This window comes from Sceloporus occidentalis, unplaced genomic scaffold, assembly GCF_023333645.1.
Source record: "Sceloporus occidentalis isolate IW3139 unplaced genomic scaffold, rSceOcc1.0.p SCAF_20, whole genome shotgun sequence".
NCBI classification, from domain to species: domain Eukaryota; kingdom Metazoa; phylum Chordata; class Lepidosauria; order Squamata; family Phrynosomatidae; genus Sceloporus; species Sceloporus occidentalis.
Window position 1 is genome coordinate 7,767,702 of NW_028317000.1, and position 21,653 is coordinate 7,789,354.

Genomic DNA, 21,653 nt, shown 5'->3' on the forward strand with positions numbered 1-21,653 from the left:
TGACCCGAAGCAGCTTTATTTTGGCCTGTCTGTATGGGGCCTATAAGTCGAGGGCAGGTTTTGGGGCCAAAATTATGTGACAAAGGATGTGACAAAGGATCTAGCGGACAAAGCAAAGGAAAACAGTGCCAAAGAATATACAAAATCCCAACTATTTGTGCACATCCTAAAGGCTGGATGGATGAGAGAGCTGGCTCTATGGCAAGTTTGTTCCAAGGTTTTCTTAGTTTTGGGGAATCACTACAAGAGGCACCTATGAACACTGCAACCACCGCTGTGTTGTTGTTGCTCCCGCTACCATTCTCATTCCCATATTACAGATGGAAAAACTGAGGCTTAAAGAAAGTATCTGAGGAAGCAGACCAAAGTCTAGGAAAGCTCATGCTGCCAACTTCTTTCTTTCAGTTAATAATAGTAGTAATAATAATAATAATAATAATAATAATAATAATAGAATTCAGAGATGTAGAGATTGTGTAGCACCTTTGGGACCAAATGCATCTGAGGAAGTAGACTGAAGTCTAGGAAAGCTCATGCTGAACTTCTTTCAGTTAGTCTCAAAGGTGCTACAAGATCTCTCTCCAGAGTTTCTCTGAAGCTACCCAAGTTTTGGACTAAGGACTTTGCAGTCCCCAACTTAAATTTCTCAGCCACTTCTCTGCTTTCTGTATATCTCAGGCCATGGAGATGAGCTGTTCGAGTTTCCTGGACGTCCTCTTTGAGGGGCAGGATGAAACGGAGGCCAGCGATTCCTTCTCGGCCGCAGAGTCCAAGTTCAATTTTCCGCTCCCAGACCATGCCTACGGATGCGTTTCAGAGAAAACCTATGAGACCTGGGCATCCAGCAGCGTTCAAGTGAGTCAGATGAAGTGTTTCCATCACCAAGTGATGCAAGCTGGGGTGAAAAAAAACCAAAACTGGAACTGCAAATTCTTTTTTTGTCGCTGTGTACCTTCTTCAAGTCCTTTTTGACTTATGGCAACCCTAAGGGAACCTTGTTCTGGGATTTTCTTTGCAAGATTTGTCTGCAGAAATAATCCAGTTTGACAGCATGGCACAGTACATAGAAAAATCTCACAGCACCTTTGAGACTCACTGAAAGAAAGAAGTTGGCAGCATGAGCTTTCGTAGACTTCAGTCCCCTAAGTGCATCTGTGGAAGTAGACTGAAGTCTAGGAAAGCTCATGCTGCCAACTTCTTTCTTTCAGTGAGTCTCAAAGGGGCTGCAAGATCTCTCTATGCACTGATTCTACAGACTAAGACAGCTGATATTTCGCCAGCACCTTCAGAGAATGAAGAAACATCAGGAATAAACTCTCCTAGAACCCGGCCTCATAGCCTGAAAAACCCACAAAAAACGATGGATGCCGGCTGTGAAGGCCTTCAACTTCACAATTTATTTTCTTCTTGTCCATTTTCTTGGCTGTCCAGCCCTCACATCCATACACAGTAATGGAGAATCCAATTGCTTGTACGATTCTCACTTTCATGCTTAGTTGTGTATCTTTGCTCTTTTGGAGCTTTTCTAGTTCTTTCATAGCTGCCCTCCCCATTCTTAGTCTTCTTCTGATTTCTTGACCGCAGTCCCCATTCTGATCAACGTTTGATCCAAGTTATAGAAACTCTTTTACTATTTCTATGTCCTCATGGTCTAGTTTGAACTTGTGAAGATCCTCCGTGGTCATTATTTTTGTTTTCCTTATGTGCCTTTGCACTTTCTTCCTTGACCTTTCTCAGCAGTTGCTCTAGGTCTCCAAAGTTTTCTGCTGATGGTAAGATGTCATCCATATATCTTAAACTGTTGGCATTCCTTCCTCCTATTTTCATTCTTCCTTCTTCTGTGTCCAAACCTGCTCTTTGCATAATATGTTCTGCATACAAGTTGAAAAGATGGGGTGAAAGGAGGCATCCTTGTCTCACTCCTTTGCCAATTGGGAACCATTCTGTTTCTCCATGTTCTGTTCCAACAGATTCCTCATCAGGACTATGGCAGCAGAGAAGGATGGGTGATGAGTGGATAGTGCATAAGGGGACAGTGCTTCATAAGTTATTTCATGCTGACTTGGCTCAAACCAGGTACCAAAGCAGAAAAGGCCCTGACGCATGCAGCTGTTCCTGAATTAGGCCTGTTTAAGTATAGACATCCAGAGAAAAATGTGGGATACTTTGGAGAGGAACTAATCTAGAATCCACATTGTTTGGATCCCATATCCTTGGCTCCCATCACTTTAGCATCCCAAGGAAAACAGGTGCAAATATTGCATAGTGTCAGGAAGTTTTTCCTAATGTTGAGCTGGAATCTCTTTTCCTGTAGTTTGCATCCATTGCTCTGAGTCCTAGTCTCTGAAGCAGCAGAAAACAAGTTTGTTCCCTCCTCAATATGACATCCCTTCAAGTATTTAAACAGGGCTATCATATCACCCCTTAACCTTCTCTTCTCCAGGCTGAACATACCCAGATCCCTAAGTCTCTCCTCATAGGGCATGGTTTCCAGACCCTTCACCATTTGGGTTGCCCTCCTCCGGACACACCAGATGGCCTTTGTGGTCCCCTCCAACCTATGATTCTTCTAGACTAAGGAAGAAGGCGAGAAGAAAACCAGCAGCATCAACCCTCTTGAGAAACCAAGTCTGTTGGGCTTTCTTTCTTTGTAGCGGTCACTCAGAAGTCAATGCACTAGGCTGAGGAGTCCTGGGACATTAAAAATTTGTGCCTAGGTTTTTGTTTTCCTTTTGCCTCCTCTTTGACTTCTCCTTTAATGTTGTGACTTCTTAAGTTGCAAGTCTGAAGGCAGGAACTGGCTTCATTGTGAAGTCGAAGGCTTCTCTGAAGATGCCAGCCACAGATGCAGGCAAAACGTCAGGAATAAACTCTTCTAGAACATGGCCACATAGCCTGAAACCCCCACAAAAAACTATTGGTTTAATTGTCTTTTTCCCCTTACAGATGATATGAGCTGCTCCGAGAATGCTTCCAGCTATAGAGTGGGGTAGATTCATAAAGTTGGAAGAGACCCCAAGGGCCATCGAGTCCAACCCCATTCTGCCATGCAGGAACTCACAACCAAAGCACCCCGGACAGATGGCCATCCAGCCTATGTTTAAAGACTTCCAAAGAAGGTCAATCAATCAATCAATCAATATTAGCAACCCAATCAATCTATGCTTCCCTTGCAGGTTACAAGCGACAGCGATGCAGAAGATCTCTTCCAACTGCTCATCCATCGGAGTGATGTCTACAATTCCCAGAGTCCAGTTGCCTCTCCGGAAAGTGACAGCGGGATTTCTGATGATCCCCTTGCGGACACGCCTTTGCCAAGTGATTTGGAGCCCCCTGACCTATCATCCACGGTCATCTATGAGGTTGTCTGTGACACAGGAGTGGTGGAGGAGGCGGCTCTTCCCGTTGGTATCTTCTCAGGTCCATTAGGTAAGTAGGGTCAGACCTGCAGGTGGCTTCCAAGTGAGGAGGGATGTGGTGATCCGCCTCTTTCAAGTGACCATCCATGGTCTACATCCAAGAACAATTCAAAGTGCTGGTTAGGACCTGTAAAGCTCTTTACAGCTCAGGTCCATCTGATGGACCATACCTCCACTTCTCAAGCTGACCCTCAAATCCTCAGGAGAAGCCGTTTCAGTCCCTCCACCTTCAAGGGAACACAACATAGGGCCTCTTTGGGGCTGCTCCTAAGATTTGGAACACCTTCCCTTGGGATGCTAGGCTCACAGTATCATAGAGCGAGAACAACAACAACCTTTATTTATAACACCCTTTTCACCAAAGAATGGAATATCAGATATATATAGTCGGCAGCAAGAGAAGAGAAAGGAGGGATGGTAATTCCTGGGAATTTAGAACAACTTTCTCCCATTGATAGATCCTGCAGATGTCTATAAAAAGCACATTATCGTCTGCACAATACTGAGAGATAGTAACATTTCTAAATGTGTGTGTGTGTGTGTGTGTGTGTGTGTGTGCATTTGGAAGAGAAGGCTAGCTTTCCTTAAACTATAATATCCCATTCAAAGATATAGTCTTGTTAGTCTGTAGAATCAGTATGTAGAGAGATCTTACACAGTCGGCCCTTCTTATACACGGATATTTTATACATGGATTCAAGCATCCACGGTTTGAAAATGTTCCAAAAAAGTATAAATTTGAAATATCAAACCTTGATTTTCCATTTTTTATCAGGGACACCATTTTGCTGTGCCATTATATTTAATGGGACATGAGCATCCATGGATTTTGTTATCCATGGAGGATCTTGGAACCCAACCCCAGCGTATAACAAGGGTCCACTGTAGTACCTTTTGGGGCTAACTGAAAGAAAGAAGTTGGCAGCATGAGCTTTCATCATCATCATCATCATCATCATCATCTAATCTTATGGCTTATCATTTGCTATCTGCTGTTAAACTGACTTCGATAGGAGCTGACTCTACAAGGGAGAGACTTCCAAGATTATCCACTGCCCTACTCAGGTCTTGCAAATTCAGGGCAGCCAGGGGCAAAAAATAATAAAGTACAAAGTCTGCTTCCTCAGATGCATATAGTATCCCATATTTGGATTACCTTCAAAGTTCTGTTTAGGATCTTGGATGATGGATCAAGTTGGCTTTTGTATGCTGTGGATTTCTGGGGATTGTAGTTTGTTGCGGCACCAGAGCTCTCTGAAAGCGAAGGCTAAATATCTCACAAAATTACAAATCCCAGAATTCTGGAGCAATGAGCTATAGTAGTTAAAGCAATGTCAAACTGCATTAATTCTGCAGTGTAGATGCAGCCATTGACTGGTGCTGTGTTTCATTGGTTCCTTCCTTTACAGAGAATTGGACACCCCTAACAATGCTGCCTGAGGCCTCTATGATGAATGAAGTGTCACCAGGATTTCTTGAGAACACAATCGGACCCAACATTGTAGAGACTCCCACGGATCAAGTAAGCATCCATAAACTGGTAACTTAAGATTTTATGGGTATCGAACTAGACTGGAAACCTGGGAACCCTTTATACTTTTGGGATTTCAGCGACAATGCATTTCTGATATCGCTTTACGTTCGCAATTGCGTGTGATAATCATTAGTGAAATTACTCACCATTTTTGCTTTATTTGCGGGATGCTTTAAATGCGCTTTAATCTCTCTTTAATGCCGAAATTAGCCCCTGTGTGATAAACTCCATAGAGTTGGAAGAGATCACAAGGGCCATCCAGTCCAACTCCCTAATGAAAAGAATCTTAGATTGATGAGAATCATTGCACGTCCAGACTTATTCTGCGCACAATGCACACATGGTTGTTGTTTTTTTAACACAAAAACCCTTTTCTGTGCAGGGATCATCATTATTTGGTGCAGAAAATATTTCTGCACTGGAAGCAACATTTTTCTGTATGCTGCATCCTTTGCAGAAAGTGCTCTTTTTGGTGCCAAAGCAGCCATGCTCTCTTATATACTTATATACTGTTCCATTTTCAAAGACTTCCTTGTAGCGGGAAGAACGTTGCTGAGGTTGCTGGTTTCTTTTTAGAGAAGGAAATGGGTGAATAGTTACATCCCTAGTTTGGGATAGCAAGGTGGTTGGGAAAGCGCTGACAGTGCTGGAGGCCATTTGGAAGAAAGTCCTCGTTCCTCAGCTAACTGTTTGCTTCTCTGGATTCTTTTGATCAGCATCATCTCCAGAGCGTCTGTTTGACGGATGAGGAGCGGCGGCTTCTGAGCCTGGAAGGGGTCCTACTCCGGAGCGACCTCCCCCTCACCAAGGTAGGTGGGTCTGCCACGCAACAAGGGACCTTACCCAGTGCAAAAATAAGAGATGGAGCCCAGTGTGCTCCTTCAAAGCTTTGGACTACAATTCCTGTTGCACTAACTCAGGGTGCAAGGAGTGCAATCCGCAGCGGGTGACACCTCAGAGTGGAATGTCTGCCTTTTAGTGTAGAGTGTTCCATCACACCTCTCTGCAGGTGGACTGGGATTCCCATAGACTGAAGACCCTGCAAAGAACTAGGTCCACCTGCCCAGAGGTGGCAAGGAAGCCTTCCAGGACGCTGTCACCAAACCACAGTTAACTCTTGGAGGCTTCTCCCATCACCGAATGGCATCTGGACCCCATTCGGAACTTGCAAACAAGGCAGGGTGACTGGAACAATAGAGAACATAGGCAGTCTTTTTGGGTGGCCAGGGCCATCAGCGGCTGGTAGACTTGGAGCCTTTCTCTTCCATAGTGGCCCGATCTACTCCTGAAGGCCCAAGGGGTGCGGGGAGTGAGGACCACGTCAGGTGGCACCTCAAAAAGGGGTGTCTGCCTTCCAGTGTGCAGTATATCGCCACACCTCTCCTTGCATAGAGACTGAAGGTCCTGCCCAGAGGCGACAAGGTGGCCAACCAGGATAGTTGGCATGCTATGACAAACACCTGGAAGCCTCTCCTGTTGTGGAATGGCATTTGGAGCCCATTCAGGAGTTGCAAACAAAGCGGGTTGACTAGAACAACCCAGAAACAAACAGTTTCGTCGGGTGCTTTAGTCCACTAGCCAGCCACAGAAAGTAGACCAGAGCCTGATGTACTCCTGAGGACCTATTAGCCTGGTGGCCCCGAGTCTGAGGATGACAACATGAGTTACCATGTTGGGATGACACCAACCCTAGTGATGCCATTGCACTAACCCCAAGCAGTTTGCAAATGTAGCTGGTCCCCATTGAGGAGTTGCACATTTATTTATTTGCTTTCTTATTCATTTAACTGGCTTCCTCCAAAAGCTGTACAGAACACAGCTGCCCATATTTATCAGGACCAGTTTGTATTTTTCTGCTTCCCATCCTTGGGGGATCTGTGTTGCAGTTTTGCATTTCCCCCCTAAAAAAGCTTTTGCAAAACTGTCAGCGCCAGTAAACGGTTGGGACTGTCGGATATCTACAACGGTGTAGCCTCCAACTGTCCTGATTTGGCAAGGACAGTCCCGAATCTCCTGGTTCATTCTCAACCATCTCACTTTTTCAGCTGCTTTTAAAATACCTACAATTTTCAAGCTGGGAATTGCAGTGTTGTTGATTCCATTTTGGCCTTATGGTCCACTAGGTGCAGAAGTCAGAGAAAGTTGCTTTGGGGGACTATAGCTCCCAACTACAACTCCTGTGCAACAAGTTTCTGGGAGTTGTAATTCTAAAAAATAACTTCTCGCACTCTAGTGAGCATATGCAAGCAGTTGTATAGAGGGTCCCTATGTATGAATCCCATGAGAATCCCGTGTGGCATGAGACTCTCTTGCTCATCTCTCTTCCAAACTCCTTCCATCCAGGCAGAGGAGCGGATCCTGAAAAAAGTACGGAGGAAAATCCGGAACAAGCAATCGGCTCAGGACAGCCGCAGACGCAAGAAGGAGTACATAGACGGCTTGGAGAGTCGGTGAGACTGGAGCACGAGAAATCTAATGTTTAGGAGATATTGAAGTCAAAGGCTTTCATGGCCGGCATCCATAGTTTTTTGTGGGTGTTTCGGGGTCTGTGGCCATGTTCTAGAAGAGTTTATTCCTGACGTTTCACCTGCATCTATGGCTGGCATCTTCAGAGAAATTTAATTCAGAGAAGTTAATTTTATTCTCTGAAGATGCCAGCCATAGACATTGGCGAAACATCAGAAAGAAAATCTTCATCGCCACATAGCCCAAAACCCCACCAAAATATTCAGGGGTAGCTGTGTTGACCACATAGCAAAATGCAGTAACACCCAAAATCCACAAAATAGCAATACCTGTATTGAGCCAACCCAAATGCCCAATATACAGTGGGTCCTTGTTATCCATTGAGATTTGGTTCCAGGACCTCCTATAGATAACAAAATCCATGGATGCTCAAGTCTCATTAAATACAATGGAAGAGCAAAATGGTGTCCCTTATATAAAATGGCAAGCTACCTTCCTATCATCCCCCAACCCAAAGTCCAATAATCAGGAGTTATTGGAGTCAAAGTCCAACAATATCTGGGCTCCCCGTTTATTATTATTATTATTGTTGTTGTTGTTGTTATATTAATAATGCTTATTTCATGCTGTGGGCGGGGCTGGCGTGCCTGGCTGCATGAGGCCTGGGTACTAGGCGAGGAGGAGCCACGTGAGCAACAAACTTACTCCGCACGTGTTCTGCTGCAACAGTGTTTATTTCACCCACAACACAACAAAGCCTCAGTGATAAAGTAACAGGCCAACGGGCCAACAAAAAGTCACTCTCTTAAGCGTCCGGAACCGAGTCTTCCCAGGTAGGGTCCGGCGTCTGATTAGGGCCTTCAGTGTCTCGCCTCCTCTGACCCCCTGAGTGCTTCTCCAAGGGCTCACATTCGGCCTTCTCTTTCCCTTGGGGAACTGGGCCCCACTCCCACTTAGCCCCTTTTGGGTCCCACCACTCGTCCTCCAAGTCTCTCACAGTGGCCGACTCCCACCGCTCCTCGTCGGAGTAGTTGTATACCCCTTCCGTGCGAGGGTCCCTCAACTCCACTCCCTGGTGGGGACCTCTTTTCCTGAAGGCCAGCCGGGTCTGCAGGGTGACTGGCACTCCTTCTCTCCCAGGGCTCCGTTTTACCTGCCCTATCCCTGCCGCGGCCGCTACTCCCCGTCCTCCTCTTCCGCGACGTCCTCTGCCTCCCGCGCAGCTCTCTCCCTCTCCTTTTATCCCCCTCTCAGCTCCTGTCTCCTCCTTCTTCTCTCGCTCCTCCTCTCCACTCAGCCCCGCCTCCCTCTCCATCATAGGCTTCTTTTCCCTTTCCACCTCCACCTGGCCCACTTCTGTCTGTCCCGTCCTCTCTGTCCCTGGGCTCCCTGGGGTCACCTCACCACACAACCCCCCCTCTAAGAGAGACGGCGGGCGAGAAGTGGTCCAGGTGGCCTGTCGAGAAAAAAAATCCGCATTAGCATGCAAAGTCCCTTGTCGATGGTGAACAGTAAAAGCATACGGTTGTAGGGCCAGATACCACCTAGTGATACGCGGATTGGTGTCCCTCATTGAAGCCAACCAGGTGAGCGGGGCATGGTCAGTGACCAACTGAAAGGGGGCCCCCCATAGGTAATATCGTAGGGAGGTCACCGCCCACTTAATAGCTAAGGCTTCTCTCTCTATGGCTGCATATTTTTGTTCAGCCGGTTTCAACTTTTTACTAAGGTACAAGATGGGATGCTCCCCATCCTCTCCCTGTTGAGACAACACCGCTCCCAAGCCCCATTCTGACGCGTCTGTTTGTAAAATAAAAGGTCTAGAGAAATCAGGTGTTCTCAAGATAGGATAGCTACACAAATAAGTCTTCAACCTCTCAAAAGCTTCCTGTTCGATTCTTCCCCACCTGACTCTCCTTGGTTGTCCCTTTTTGGTTAAATTGGTTAAAGGGGTAGTGATGTGTGCAAAGTGGGGAATAAATCGCCGGTAATAGCCCGCTAGCCCTAAGAATTGTCGGACCTGTTTTTTCGTCTGTGGAATTCCCCACTCCTGGACTTTGTCAATTTTGTCCTGTAAGGGTTTAATCCTCCCCTGCCCTACTTTATGGCCCAGATATTTCACCTCTTGACAGGCTATGGCACACTTCTTGGGATTGGCCGTCAGTCCGGCCTCACGTAAAGCTTCTAGAACTCTCTCTAAGTGCTCCATATGCTCGTCCCAAGAATCGCTAAAAATAATAATATCATCTATATAGGCTGCGGCACAATAGGACAAGTTTTGTAAGACCTTATCCATCAACCTCTGGAAGGTGGCTGCAGCCCCATGGAGGCCAAAAGGCATCCTGGTGAAGTGGAACAGGCCTTTTGGAGTGGCAAAGGCTGTTTTCTCCTTATCCTCTGGTCGCAGTAAGATCTGCCAGTACCCCTTGGTGAGGTCAATGGAGGACAAATACTGGGCCCGCCCTAGGCGCTCCAACATATTAGTGGCGCCTGGCATGGGGTACGCATCAAACTTCGAGACCTTGTTTACCTGTCTAAAATCGACACAAAACCTCACCGACCCATCCGGTTTGGGTACCATTACCGGCAGACTCCGCCAGGGACTTTGAGAAGGCTCTATCACTCCTAATTTCAACATTGACTCCACTTCCTTGTTAATAAGCTCTTGAATCCGCCATGGCCATGGGCGTAACGGTAACCTTACCACTGTCCTGGGTTCAGTGTGAATAGCATGCTGGATAACTCCTGTACACCCTGGCTCCCCTTGAAAGACTGCCTCAAAACGATTTTGTAAAGCTCTCACCTGTTGTTGTTGAGCCTCAGACAAGGGGGACATGATAGGAATGTCGCCTGTGGCCCCAAAGTCCTCGGTTTGTGGTCCTATCAACCACTCCTCCTCCTCTTCTGACTCCGTATCCACTTCCCCAAATAACGCTTCACGTACTCTCCAAGCCTTCAGAAGATTAATGTGGAAAATTCTTGTTTTAGGGGGGTCTTTCTCCATTCTAATTTCATAATCCACTGGACCTACCCGTCTCACCACTTCAAAAGGCCCCTGCCATTTTGCGAACAACTTCGCCTTTTGTGCAGGTAACAAGACAAGAACTTGCTGACCTACTTGTAAACTCCTCTCCTTAACCTTCTTGTCAAAATAACGTTTCTGCTCTTCCTGGGCTCTCTCTAAGTTTTCCCGGGCCATCCCCCCAATTTCCTTGAGGTGTTGACGCATCTTTAGAATGAACTGCAGTTCCGTTTGGGAGGTAGGGACCTCTTCCTCCCAACCCTCCTTCAAAATATCTAATACCCCTCTAGGCCGGCGGCCATACACTAGCTCAAAGGGCGAAAAGCCCAACGAGGACTGGGGTACCTCTCTGAAGGCAAATAACAACGGTTCTATCAATTGGGGCCAGGACTTGGGGTGACTGTCCACAAACTTCTTCAACATCCCTTTTAACGTCTTATTAAAGCGTTCCACCATCCCATTGGCTTGCGGATGGTAAATGGAAGTCCTTAGGGGTCTAACCTTTAACATCTCCCACATCTTCTTAAGGGTCTGGCTCATAAAGTTAGAGCCTTGATCTGTTAAAATTTCCTTTGGGAAACCTACTCGAGAAAATATCTTTACTAACTCCTGTGCAATCCTAGCAGCCTGTATTGACCGCAAGGGGACTGCCTCTGGGTACCGTGTAGCGCAATCTACCACTACCAATAAGTAACGGAACCCCCCCGAAGCTGGGTCTAAAGGTCCCACAATGTCCATTGAAATCCGTGAAAAAGGCTCCTCAATAATGGGCATAGGGATCAATTTCCCTCCCGGTGGACCCTTCTCCTGGAACAGCTGACACTGAGGACAGGATTTACAAAAGCCCTTAACTTCCGCATACACCCCTGGCCAAAAAAACCTTTGCAAAACCCGTTGCGTCGTCTTCTCCACCCCCAAATGCCCGGCCATCGGCACCTCATGCGCCAACCGCATCACCTCGGCCCTCAAGGCTTTAGGAATTACCAGTTGGGCGTCACTCTCCCCTGGGCCCGTGAGAGGCGGTATCCTATACAACAGGTCCCCTTTCAACTCAAAGCGAGGCCTCAATTCCCCCATGCCTGCTTGGGCCTGTCTCCATGCCTCCCGTAAGACTGGGTCGTCTTGTTGCCATGCCACCAGTTGAGACCTTTTCACTCCCGCCAAGTCTACTACCATGTCCCTCCTAAGGGTTTCTCCCTCCAACCCCTCCTGCTCCTGTAACAACTGACGCCATCCAGTCCAATCTCGACCCAACAAAGCCTCCCTCCTTAGAGTAGGGACCACCCCCACCTTGAGCCGCTGGGTTAGTCCTGCCACTTCCACATCGGCCCATACCGCCTTGTAAGGCTTTACATCTCCATGGATGCACCGGACATTCACCCACTGGGTCAGTCCCCCCCCCGGGGTTTCCCTGACTAAGGTTTGACTACATCCCGAGTCTACCAGGGCCTTTACCTCCCTTCCGTTCACCTTCATGCCCACTATCCGGGCCTCCGACGGATGCCTCCTTACCTGGGCGGCCTCCCACGAATCAGCCCATGAGCATTCCATCATCGGGCAATCTCTCCGCACATGCCCTTCGACCCCACATGTATAGCATACCACGGGTTTCTTCGTCATGTCCTTCGGGTTAGGCTCTCGGACTCCCTTTGCTTGGTTGTCCTCCGACTGGGCCTGCTCACCACTTATCCGTGGAGCCCCCGCGGCCCCTTCCGTCTTACTTAGCCCTCTTCCCAGTCCATGGACTGCCTTTCCCCCTCGCAGTGGGATTCCCTCCATGCCTCGACGCGTCCGTCCCCCTTCAGATTCCTCGGCGGCCGAATAAGCTTCCATTAAAGTCACTGCAGCCTCCAAGTCTTTGGGTCTATGGCACCGTACCCAATTCCTGGCCTGCAGGGGTAAGGCGCCTACGAACTGCTCCACCAGCACAAGTTCAGCCACCTCCGCCGCCGATCTCTCCGACGGTTTAAGCCACCTCAGCCCGCTGGCCCGAATCTTCTGACCTAAGGTCCTAGGATGGAGCCCCGGTCGCCACCTTAACTCGCGCAGCCGCAGACGATAGGTCTCCTCGGATATGTTCAACGTTTGGAGGATGGTGGCCTTCACTTTCCCATAGTCCTTCGCATCCTCCGCGGCCATGGTGTCTACCGCCTCTTGTGCTGGCCCCGTTAGGCAGGGCGTCAAAATTAAAGCCCATTGCTCCTGAGGCCACTGTGCTGCCGCGGCCACCCTCTCAAAAGTGTGTAAAAACGCTTCCACATCATCCTGGGGCCCCATCTTCATCAGTTTCAGCGGGTTCAAACCCACCGTCCAAGTTAAACCCCTTTCCGGATTCTCCCCGGCGGCCTGCCTAGGGGTCCTCCACAAGTCAGCCAGTTGCGAAACCAGCTGGGCTTGAGCTTGTTGCTGCGTGGCGCAAACCTGCTCCAAAACTCGGGCTTGTTGTGCCGACACATGCTGCAGGAGAAGTTGCTGCTGCTCCGCAAACCAGGCAAAAAGTTGTTCCTGGGTAGGTTTAGACCCCGCCCTAGGGGCGGTGCCCGCATTCTCCACCAATGTGGGCGGGGCTGGCGTGCCTGGCTGCATGAGGCCTGGGTACTAGGCGAGGAGGAGCCACGTGAGCAACAAACTTACTCCGCACGTGTTCTGCTGCAACAGTGTTTATTTCACCCACAACACAACAAAGCCTCAGTGATAAAGTAACAGGCCAACGGGCCAACAAAAAGTCACTCTCTTAAGCGTCCGGAACCGAGTCTTCCCAGGTAGGGTCCGGCGTCTGATTAGGGCCTTCAGTGTCTCGCCTCCTCTGACCCCCTGAGTGCTTCTCCAAGGGCTCACATTCGGCCTTCTCTTTCCCTTGGGGAACTGGGCCCCACTCCCACTTAGCCCCTTTTGGGTCCCACCACTCGTCCTCCAAGTCTCTCACAGTGGCCGACTCCCACCGCTCCTCGTCGGAGTAGTTGTATACCCCTTCCGTGCGAGGGTCCCTCAACTCCACTCCCTGGTGGGGACCTCTTTTCCTGAAGGCCAGCCGGGTCTGCAGGGTGACTGGCACTCCTTCTCTCCCAGGGCTCCGTTTTACCTGCCCTATCCCTGCCGCGGCCGCTACTCCCCGTCCTCCTCTTCCGCGACGTCCTCTGCCTCCCGCGCAGCTCTCTCCCTCTCCTTTTATCCCCCTCTCAGCTCCTGTCTCCTCCTTCTTCTCTCGCTCCTCCTCTCCACTCAGCCCCGCCTCCCTCTCCATCATAGGCTTCTTTTCCCTTTCCACCTCCACCTGGCCCACTTCTGTCTGTCCCGTCCTCTCTGTCCCTGGGCTCCCTGGGGTCACCTCACCACACATGCTTATAAATTTGCATGGCACTTTATGGGCATCGTCAAAACTGTGTATAACCTGCCAACGGGGTACAATCTAAAAGTCCTAAAATATAAACTAGACACAATTAAGCAGGTTATGCTGTTAAAATACAAACTGCAAAAACCACTAATACATACACCGCATATACTCGACTATAAGTTGACCTCTTGTATACGTCAAGGGCAGGATTTGGGGCTAAAATTATGGATTTTGATATAACCTGTGGATAAGTCGAGGGCAAAACACAGCAGCATGTAACAAAGGATGTAAAGGATTGAAGCAAAGGAAAACGATGCTAGAGATCTTTTAAAACTTTGACAAGCTAAGTGTTTATGCTCATACTAAAGGATGGATGGATGAGATAGTAGAGAGCACTGATGCTTCTTTTTGGTGCGCCAAGAAGAGATTAAGCTCCTGGACCACAAATCTCTAACAGGATGGTGAGATGAAATAAGGTCTGACAGATGAGGAGGAGCTGGTTGTGTAAAGCTTCGAACGTTAAGAGAAGAAGCTTGTACCAAACCCTCGGAGGGTGGTGGAGTCTCCTTCCCTGGAGGTCTTTAAACAGAGGTCTGATGGTCATCTGTCATGGATGCTTTGACTTAGAGTTCCTGCATGTCAGAATGGGGCTAGACTGGATGGCCCTTGCAGTCTCTTCCAACTCTAGGATTCTATGATTCTATGATTCTAAAAGTGAAGAGACGCCAGAGGTGGGGTGGCACGATCAAAGCGATGAGCTAAAAAGATAGTCTTAGCAGCAAAATGTTGAATGGAGACCAGAGGACTAAGGTGGGACAACGGGAGCCCCGTCGAAAGACGATTTTAGCAGTCAAGGCAGGAGACAACTAGGGCATGAACATAGCAGAAGAAGCCGATAGACATCTTAGCAATGTACAGTGGGAGTGGATACATGTAATTCTGTTCCCTCTTTTCTTGGCAGGGTGGCAGCCTGTTCAACCCAGAACCAGGAGCTGAGAAAGAAAGTCCAGGACCTGGAGATGCACAACATGTGAGTTTTAGTTCACCCAACCCTAGCTTCAAGGCTTAGGATCTTATGAATGTTATGAATTTTATGAATCGATGCTTTTTTCCTCCCCCCCCCCTTTTTTTTAGAGCATAATGTGCCTATCCTGAGGCCTTGTAACATGTATAGTCCCTTTTTATGCTGGCTATGTGCCGTAATAAATTATTCATGTATTCATTCAGTTCATCCAAACCATCACCGCCCAACCCCTCATCTTCTTCTTCCATTGGGTGAACTCAGGTGCGTGATTCTGGGATTTGAAGTCCCCAAAGGACCTTTCTCAAGTTGTAATAGTGGTCCAAAACACACTGCAGAACGAATCCAGTTTGAGACGGCTTTGACTGCCCTGGCTCAATGCTAGGGAATCCTGAGAATTGTAGTTTTGTTGTGGCACCAGAGCCCTTTGACAGAGAAGGCTCAATGTCTCACAAAACTACAGTTCCCAGAATTTCCCTAGCATTGAGCCAGGGCAGTTAAAGTGGTCTCAAACTGGATTAGTTCTGCAGTGTGTTTTGGACCAGTGACCGCTATGACCTGTTTGTTCCCCTGATGCTTGATATGAAAAGCTATTATTATTATTATCCCACCCAAATTAGTGCTGCTGAATCCAATTTGAATTCAGGATACATCTCTTGTGTAGCGGCGGCAGCAGCAGCAAAATGCATGTGATAAAATCCGAATGTATCCCGAATTCGAATCATCAGCGGTAATTTGGATTTTTCAAACTGTGCGATAATCTCTTAGGACTCAGAGCGGCCAACAAGATTAAAAACATTTAATAAGGAAGTCAATAGGAACGGAAAAAAATCGAGAAGAAAAGATGAAAGATAAAGAAGACAAAAGGAAATAAAGAAAGAGTACGCTATGTTTATTATATGTACTCCTAAGTATGATCATTTGTAACTATTGTATTTTTTATGGTTAAGAGATATGTAAGAATAACATTATAATTAAAATTAAAAAACTAAAAACATTTCAATGAAAAAATCTAGAAAGATGGTCCATAAAAACAGAATTAAATTATGACAGTACTAAAACAGATTGCCTAGAACAGCACTGTGTAAATTTACAGTGCTATATAAATACAGTAAAGGTTAATAATTGTATATATGAGCCACTCACCTCTCTGTCTTGCATAATGCTCCTCCAATTATTATTTTCCTGTTCTCCGTTCTGGTTCTGCAACAGGAATCTCCTCCACTCCCCACTGTCATAAGAAAATATATCTATGCCTGGCTACTGAGTCAAATGCGGGTGGCTTTGGGACTCACTGGCATTATTTCTTCTTGCAGGTCACTCCTGGACCAGCTGCAGAAACTGCAAGGGCTCTTCAAGAAGACTTCCACCAAAGCGGCTCAGACCAGCACTTGCCTCCTGGTAAGACAGCAGATAGAATCATGGAATCATAGAATCGTAGAGTTGGAAGAGACCGTAAGGGCCATCCAGTCCAACCCCATTCTGCCATGCAGGAACTCTAAATCCAAGCATCCCATCCAGCCTCTGTTTAAAGACCTCCAAGGAAGGAGACTGCATTGCACTCCAGAGCAGTCTATTCCACTGTCGAACAGCCCTTACTGTCTCCCATGTGATAAACTCCTTACTGTCAGGAGGTTCCTCCTAATGTTGAGCTGGAATCTCTTTTCCTGGAGTTTGCATCCATTGTTCCTGATCCTGTTCTCTGAAGCAGCAGAAAACAAGCTTGCTCCCTCCTCAATATGACATCCCTTCGAGTATTTAAACAGGGATATCATATCACCTCTTAACCTTCTCTTCTCCAGGCTAAACATCCCCAGCTCCCTAAGGCGTTCCTCATAGGACTTCATGATTTCCAGACCCTTCACCATTTTAGTTGCCCTTCTTTAGACACGCTCCAGTTTCTCAACATCCTTTTTAAATTGTGGTGCCCAGAACTGGACACAGCATTCCAGGTGGGGCCTGACCAAGGCAGAATAAAGTGGCTCTATTCCTTCCCTTGATCTAGACACTATACTTTTATTAATGCAACCTAAAATTGAATTGGCCTTTTTAGCTGCCTCAACACACTGTTGACTCATGTTCAACTTGTGGTTTACTTGGACTCCTAGATCCCTAGGATAGGGGAGAAGAGAAGGGAGGCTTGGGCAAAGTCCTAGCTTTAACAGATGACAAAACAAAGACATTACTCCCCCTCCCTATAAGAATGCTGCCCTCAATGGAATTTCCCTTGAGTCCTTAAATTTCTAGCATTGGAGGGATTGAGACAACAATAAGCGTAAATACAGTATATACTCGACTATAAGTCGACCTCATGTATAAGTCGAGGGCAAGTTTGGGGCCCAAAATTATTGATTTCGATATGGCCCATCTGGATAAGTCGAGGGTAAGACTTAGGGCATGTATCAAAGGATCTAAAGGATGAAATGAAGGAAAACTCTGCAAAGGAATTGACAAAATTCTAGCATCACACTAAAGGCTGGATGGATGAGAAAGCAAAGGAGGGGTGTGTTTCAGTCATTCCAGGGGAGATTATCCTTTCTTAATAAGAGTTAAAGCACAGTATTTACATTGACCCCTGGGTAAGTCGACTCGGGTTTTTGGGGTCGATTTTTGGACTAAAATGTCTTGATTTATACATGAGTATATACAGTACCTAGGTTTCTTATATTTGCTGTGCTGCCATTGCCTTAGTAGAGAGCCAGCGTGGCACAGGGCCACCAAACAGACGCCACAATCCTCACTGTGCTTTGTTTAAATTAATTTTTATTAACATTATTTTCTTATCAATAACTTTAAGGATATAGCACACATTAAACAAATCATAATACGTGACACAGAAAAGCATCTAAAAGACAACCAACAATACCATAACATGTAATATGTATACATACCACCTATAAGTACATCATAAATCACATCTCAGATTCAATTCCATTGTGGTTGAATGCAAACATATAGCCGTGTTAGTCTGTAGAATCAGTATGTGGAGAGATCTTCTACAGCCGTTGAGACTCACTGAAAGATATAAAATGCAAAGATATAGCTGTGTTAGTCTGTAGAATCAGTATGTAGAGAGACTTAAGTCTCCAAATGCATCTGAGGAAGTTGACTTTATGAAAGCTCATGATGCCAACTTCTTTCTTTCCGTGAGTCTCAAAGGTGCCGTAAGATCTCTCTACATACAATTTCTTTGTTTCCAACAATCTTGCCAAATTAAGCACTCCAACATATACTACATTTCTTCATTCAGCCAACATTAAGCCAACATTCGCTGCTTCCTTATTGAGAATGTGATTGTATCTTTGTCTGTGGACGGCCAGCTCCATCCTCTGGAATCCTGGGATCTGTAGTTTTTCAAGGGGTACAGAATTCTCCGCTGTAGTGCCTCGCCAAACTATCCATCTGTGGATCCCATCGCAGTCGAAAATGGTCTAAAAATGCTGCTGTTGTGCTACAAACTCAGTGCTCAGTGCATGGTTTTTGTTGTTGTTGTTGTTGTTGTTTTGCATTAAAATCCTTTTCTAATTCTTCTTCCCTCCAGATCCTTATCTTCTCTCTTGGACTTTTTATCCTGCCCAGTTGCAGCTCCTTGTTTGGTGGAACCCAACTCAGTCGGGATGGTTACAAACCGTCTGGAGGTAAATTTGGAGGAGAGAGACTGAGATTTTGTGTTTGTGTGTGAGAGAGATTGATTGATTGACTGACTGACTGACTGACTGACTGACTGAACAGGCAACACATCCTCCCCAAGAAAATGGAGGAACCTCCATGGACAGGACCAGTTTATCTCTGAAAAGCAGCTGCTTTGAACTGGTGTGTCCAAAATTGGGACTTTGGGGCAATCCCACGTGGCTTTAAATTGTTTTAAGCTATTTCAAAACCAGTTTTGACCTGTCTTTTAAATATGTATAACCTGTTAGATGGTTAAATATATACATTTTGCCTTTAAACATTATTGTATTTTTACGCTGTTACAATTAGTCAGATAGCTTTTACTATACACTGCCCTGAGAACTTTAGATAAAGGGCTGTGTGTTGCGGATGTGTGTGTGATGATCTGCCCTTCCTAGACACTGAAATACAAGATCGCACAACAGCCCGCAAGTGTGGCATAGTGGTTTGAGTGTTGGCCTACGACTCTGGAGACTCTGGGTTCGATTCCTGGCTCAGCCATGAAACCCATTGGATGACTTTGGGCAAGCCACACTCTCTCAGCCTGTCAGATGGCATGGATAGGCTCAGAGGATGGCAATGGCAGACCCCCTCTGAAGACATTTGCCAAGAAAACCCCATGATAGGTTTGCTTAGGGTCACTATAAGTTGGAAACAACCTGAAGGCACACCTGGAATACTGTGTCCAGTTCTGGGCACCACAATTCAAAAAGGATATTGACAAATTGGAGCGTGTCCAAAGGAGGGCCACCAAAATGGTGAAGGTCCTGGAAACCATGCCCTACTATAAGGAACAGCTTAGGGAGCTGGGTATGTTTAGCCTGAAGAATAAAAGGTTAAGAGAAGGTGATATGAAAGCCCTCTTTCAGTATTTGAGGAGGTGTCACATTGAGGATGGAGCAAGCTTGTTTTCTGCTGCTCCAGAGAACAGGACACAATGGAGCAATGGATGCAAGCTTCAGGAAAAGAGATTCCATCTTGATATTAGGAATAACTTCCTGACAGTAAGAGCTGCAGCGTGTCTTTGACAGTGGAAGATACTCCCTTGGAGAGTGGTAGAGTCTCTTTCTTTGAAGGTCTTTAAACAGAGGCTGGATGGCCATCTGTCGGGGATGCTTTGATTGTGAGCTCTTGCATGGCAGAATGGGGTTGGACTGGATGGCCCTTGGGGTCTCTTCCTACTGTATCATTCTATGATTCTGTGAACAACAACAACAGCCCTAGAAATCCCATGCAACATTCCTAATGGATAACCCCATTCTAATTCTCCTTCTCTTCTAGTGATCTCCCGCAACATCTTGAACCAAGGTGGACTTTCTGAGCTGAAAGAAACCGGCACCACCGCCACCGACGATCCTGAATTGCCCCACGTTCAGACGGAAATGCCGCCGGAGCATCCTGGAATTGGGGATTCGGGGCAAGGAACGGATGGGGGCTTTCACATTATCGGAGGACGGGCCTTTACAAATCGATCTGATCTGGAGTCACCTAAGAACATCCCAACACAACCAAAGGAAAGTTCGTTGGCCAAAGAGAAAAGGCCTGAAGCGGACAAAGACTCAGTGAAGCAGATTCACGCCGATGAGATGTAGATTCTCCAAGGCTGTGGTCTTCTAGCCTTTCAGGACTCAGTTATATCTGAGATGATGGGAAAGGATGGATATCTATGACTAGGGAACAAATTAGTGCCATTTCTTGGCATTTTATTTCTAAAAATGGACGCTATTACTGGCCTCCAGCGATCCCTTTTCAAGCTGAACAGTAGCTATGGCTGAGCCATGTGTTTATGTGGAAGTAGCCAAGGGTATCTCTAAGCATTTACAGAGAGCATTGTCCTCTCTTGTAAGAAAGGAAATGCTGCAGAGACAGATGTGGGAATTTTGTGCGTGAAGCAAAGTTTGTGCACAGTGCAACATCAGAAAGCAAAAGTGTCACTATTTCAGTCACCCATTTTTAAAGGCGTTGGGTTTTGGAATATTTCGGGTTTCAGGATTCCAGATAAGTCAGACTTAACCATTGTATGATGCCAAAGAAATTGCTTCGGAACATATGAAAGAGTTTCCAATGTGGAAATGTGAGCAATGTTAAGGGACATTTTATCGTATGTGGTGGACATGGGAACAAGCTTTTTTGAAAAACAGATTCAAATCTGTACGTTGATGCAGAGCATTTTAAAGGGCAATATTCAATTAAAACTGGAACTGTTTCTTTTGGGACCATTGGATTCACTCACGGAAGAATACTTCAGTATATGACCGCAGCAGCGAGACTGTCGCATGCGCAAAGATAGAAAAATTCAGCATGACCTGCTATAGAGGAACGGTGGTTGAAATTAACAGATGTAGCAGAAATGTACAGATAAGGAGAATCAAAAGAATCTGAATCAGAGAAGGAGAATCAGAAATCTCATCTTTTTCCTTTGCATCCTTTACTCATTTCTATTTCTTTGTTCCTTCGTACAACTTTTGTAATTCTTAAAACATTGAATAAAAATAAATTTTAAGAAAGGTCTCTAGCCTCCGGGGTATAATTTGTCTTTTCCGGCAGTTAAGGTGTGCAAATGAAGCTATTTTTCTTTTACGTTTTTAGAGAAATCGGGACAGATGATGGGCGACGAGAGCCGGGGAGTGAGTCAAGCGGCGTCTGAGTCAGGACTGAAGTCATCCCTCTAGGGAACGCTGCCAAAAGCGACTCGACAAAAGACGGTGGTAGAAACCTTACGTTCATTTGTCCTTTTTTTAACTGTGCGATTAGAGCTGTCTTCTTCAAACTGCTGCCAGCCAGATGTGGGTGGCATTTTACGTCCTTGACGTTGTTATTTTTACCGCAACTCCCATCATCCCCAGTCAGCATTGGGGACGATGGGCATTGCAGCGCAATGTATCTGCAAAGTGTGGCCGTCGGATGCAAAACAGACGTGACGGTTCTGTTGCACAGGTCCAGAAACACGGCAGAAATGACCCAGTTTGAGACGGTTTGAAGTGCCCTGGCTTGGTGCTAGGGAATCCTGGGAATTGTCGTTTCGGGAGACATTGAGCCTTCTCTGTCAGACAGCTCTGGTGCCACAATAAACGACAATTCCCAGGATTCCCTAGCACTGAGAGTGGTCTCAACAGTGTCTTTTGGTTCACAGATGCATCTGTCTCTTGAATTGGAAAAATAAAAGCAGATTATTATCCACCAGC

At 46.5% G+C, this 21,653-nt stretch overlaps 3 protein-coding genes across 4 annotated transcripts in view; 1 reads left to right on the top strand and 2 right to left on the bottom strand.

The window, feature by feature from the left end:
• The window catches only part of SLC39A1 (solute carrier family 39 member 1), a 39,248-nt gene that overhangs the window by 15,299 nt on the left and 2,296 nt on the right, over positions 1-21,653 (bottom strand). The gene's annotated exons all lie outside the window — the stretch shown is intronic.
• Positions 682-20,941, top strand: LOC149301878 (cyclic AMP-responsive element-binding protein 3-like protein 4). Its single transcript, XM_089483337.1, has 9 exons — positions 682-855; positions 3,177-3,429; positions 4,829-4,941; positions 5,670-5,762; positions 7,297-7,403; positions 14,737-14,805; positions 16,113-16,197; positions 18,338-18,434; positions 19,750-20,941. The coding sequence occupies exons 1-9, from the start codon at positions 682-684 to the stop codon at positions 20,058-20,060; spliced, it is 1,302 nt and encodes a 433-aa protein (XP_089339463.1). The 3' UTR covers positions 20,061-20,941.
• Positions 8,079-21,653, bottom strand: part of JTB (jumping translocation breakpoint) — a 34,138-nt gene continuing 20,563 nt past the window's right edge. Inside the window, exons 2-5 of one of the 2 annotated variants that reach the window (XM_089483335.1) lie at positions 17,688-17,811; positions 15,943-16,194; positions 10,223-10,372; positions 8,079-8,875 (exon numbers count right to left, since the gene is read on the bottom strand). In XM_089483335.1, the coding sequence (XP_089339461.1) occupies positions 8,225-8,875; positions 10,223-10,372; positions 15,943-15,957 (816 nt within the window). In that variant the 5' untranslated portion in view covers positions 15,958-16,194; positions 17,688-17,811 and the 3' untranslated portion in view covers positions 8,079-8,224. Of the gene's footprint in view, positions 8,876-10,222; positions 10,973-15,942; positions 16,195-17,687; positions 17,812-21,653 lie in introns of those variants that run through there. The other variant, XM_089483334.1, reaches the window with a different exon arrangement.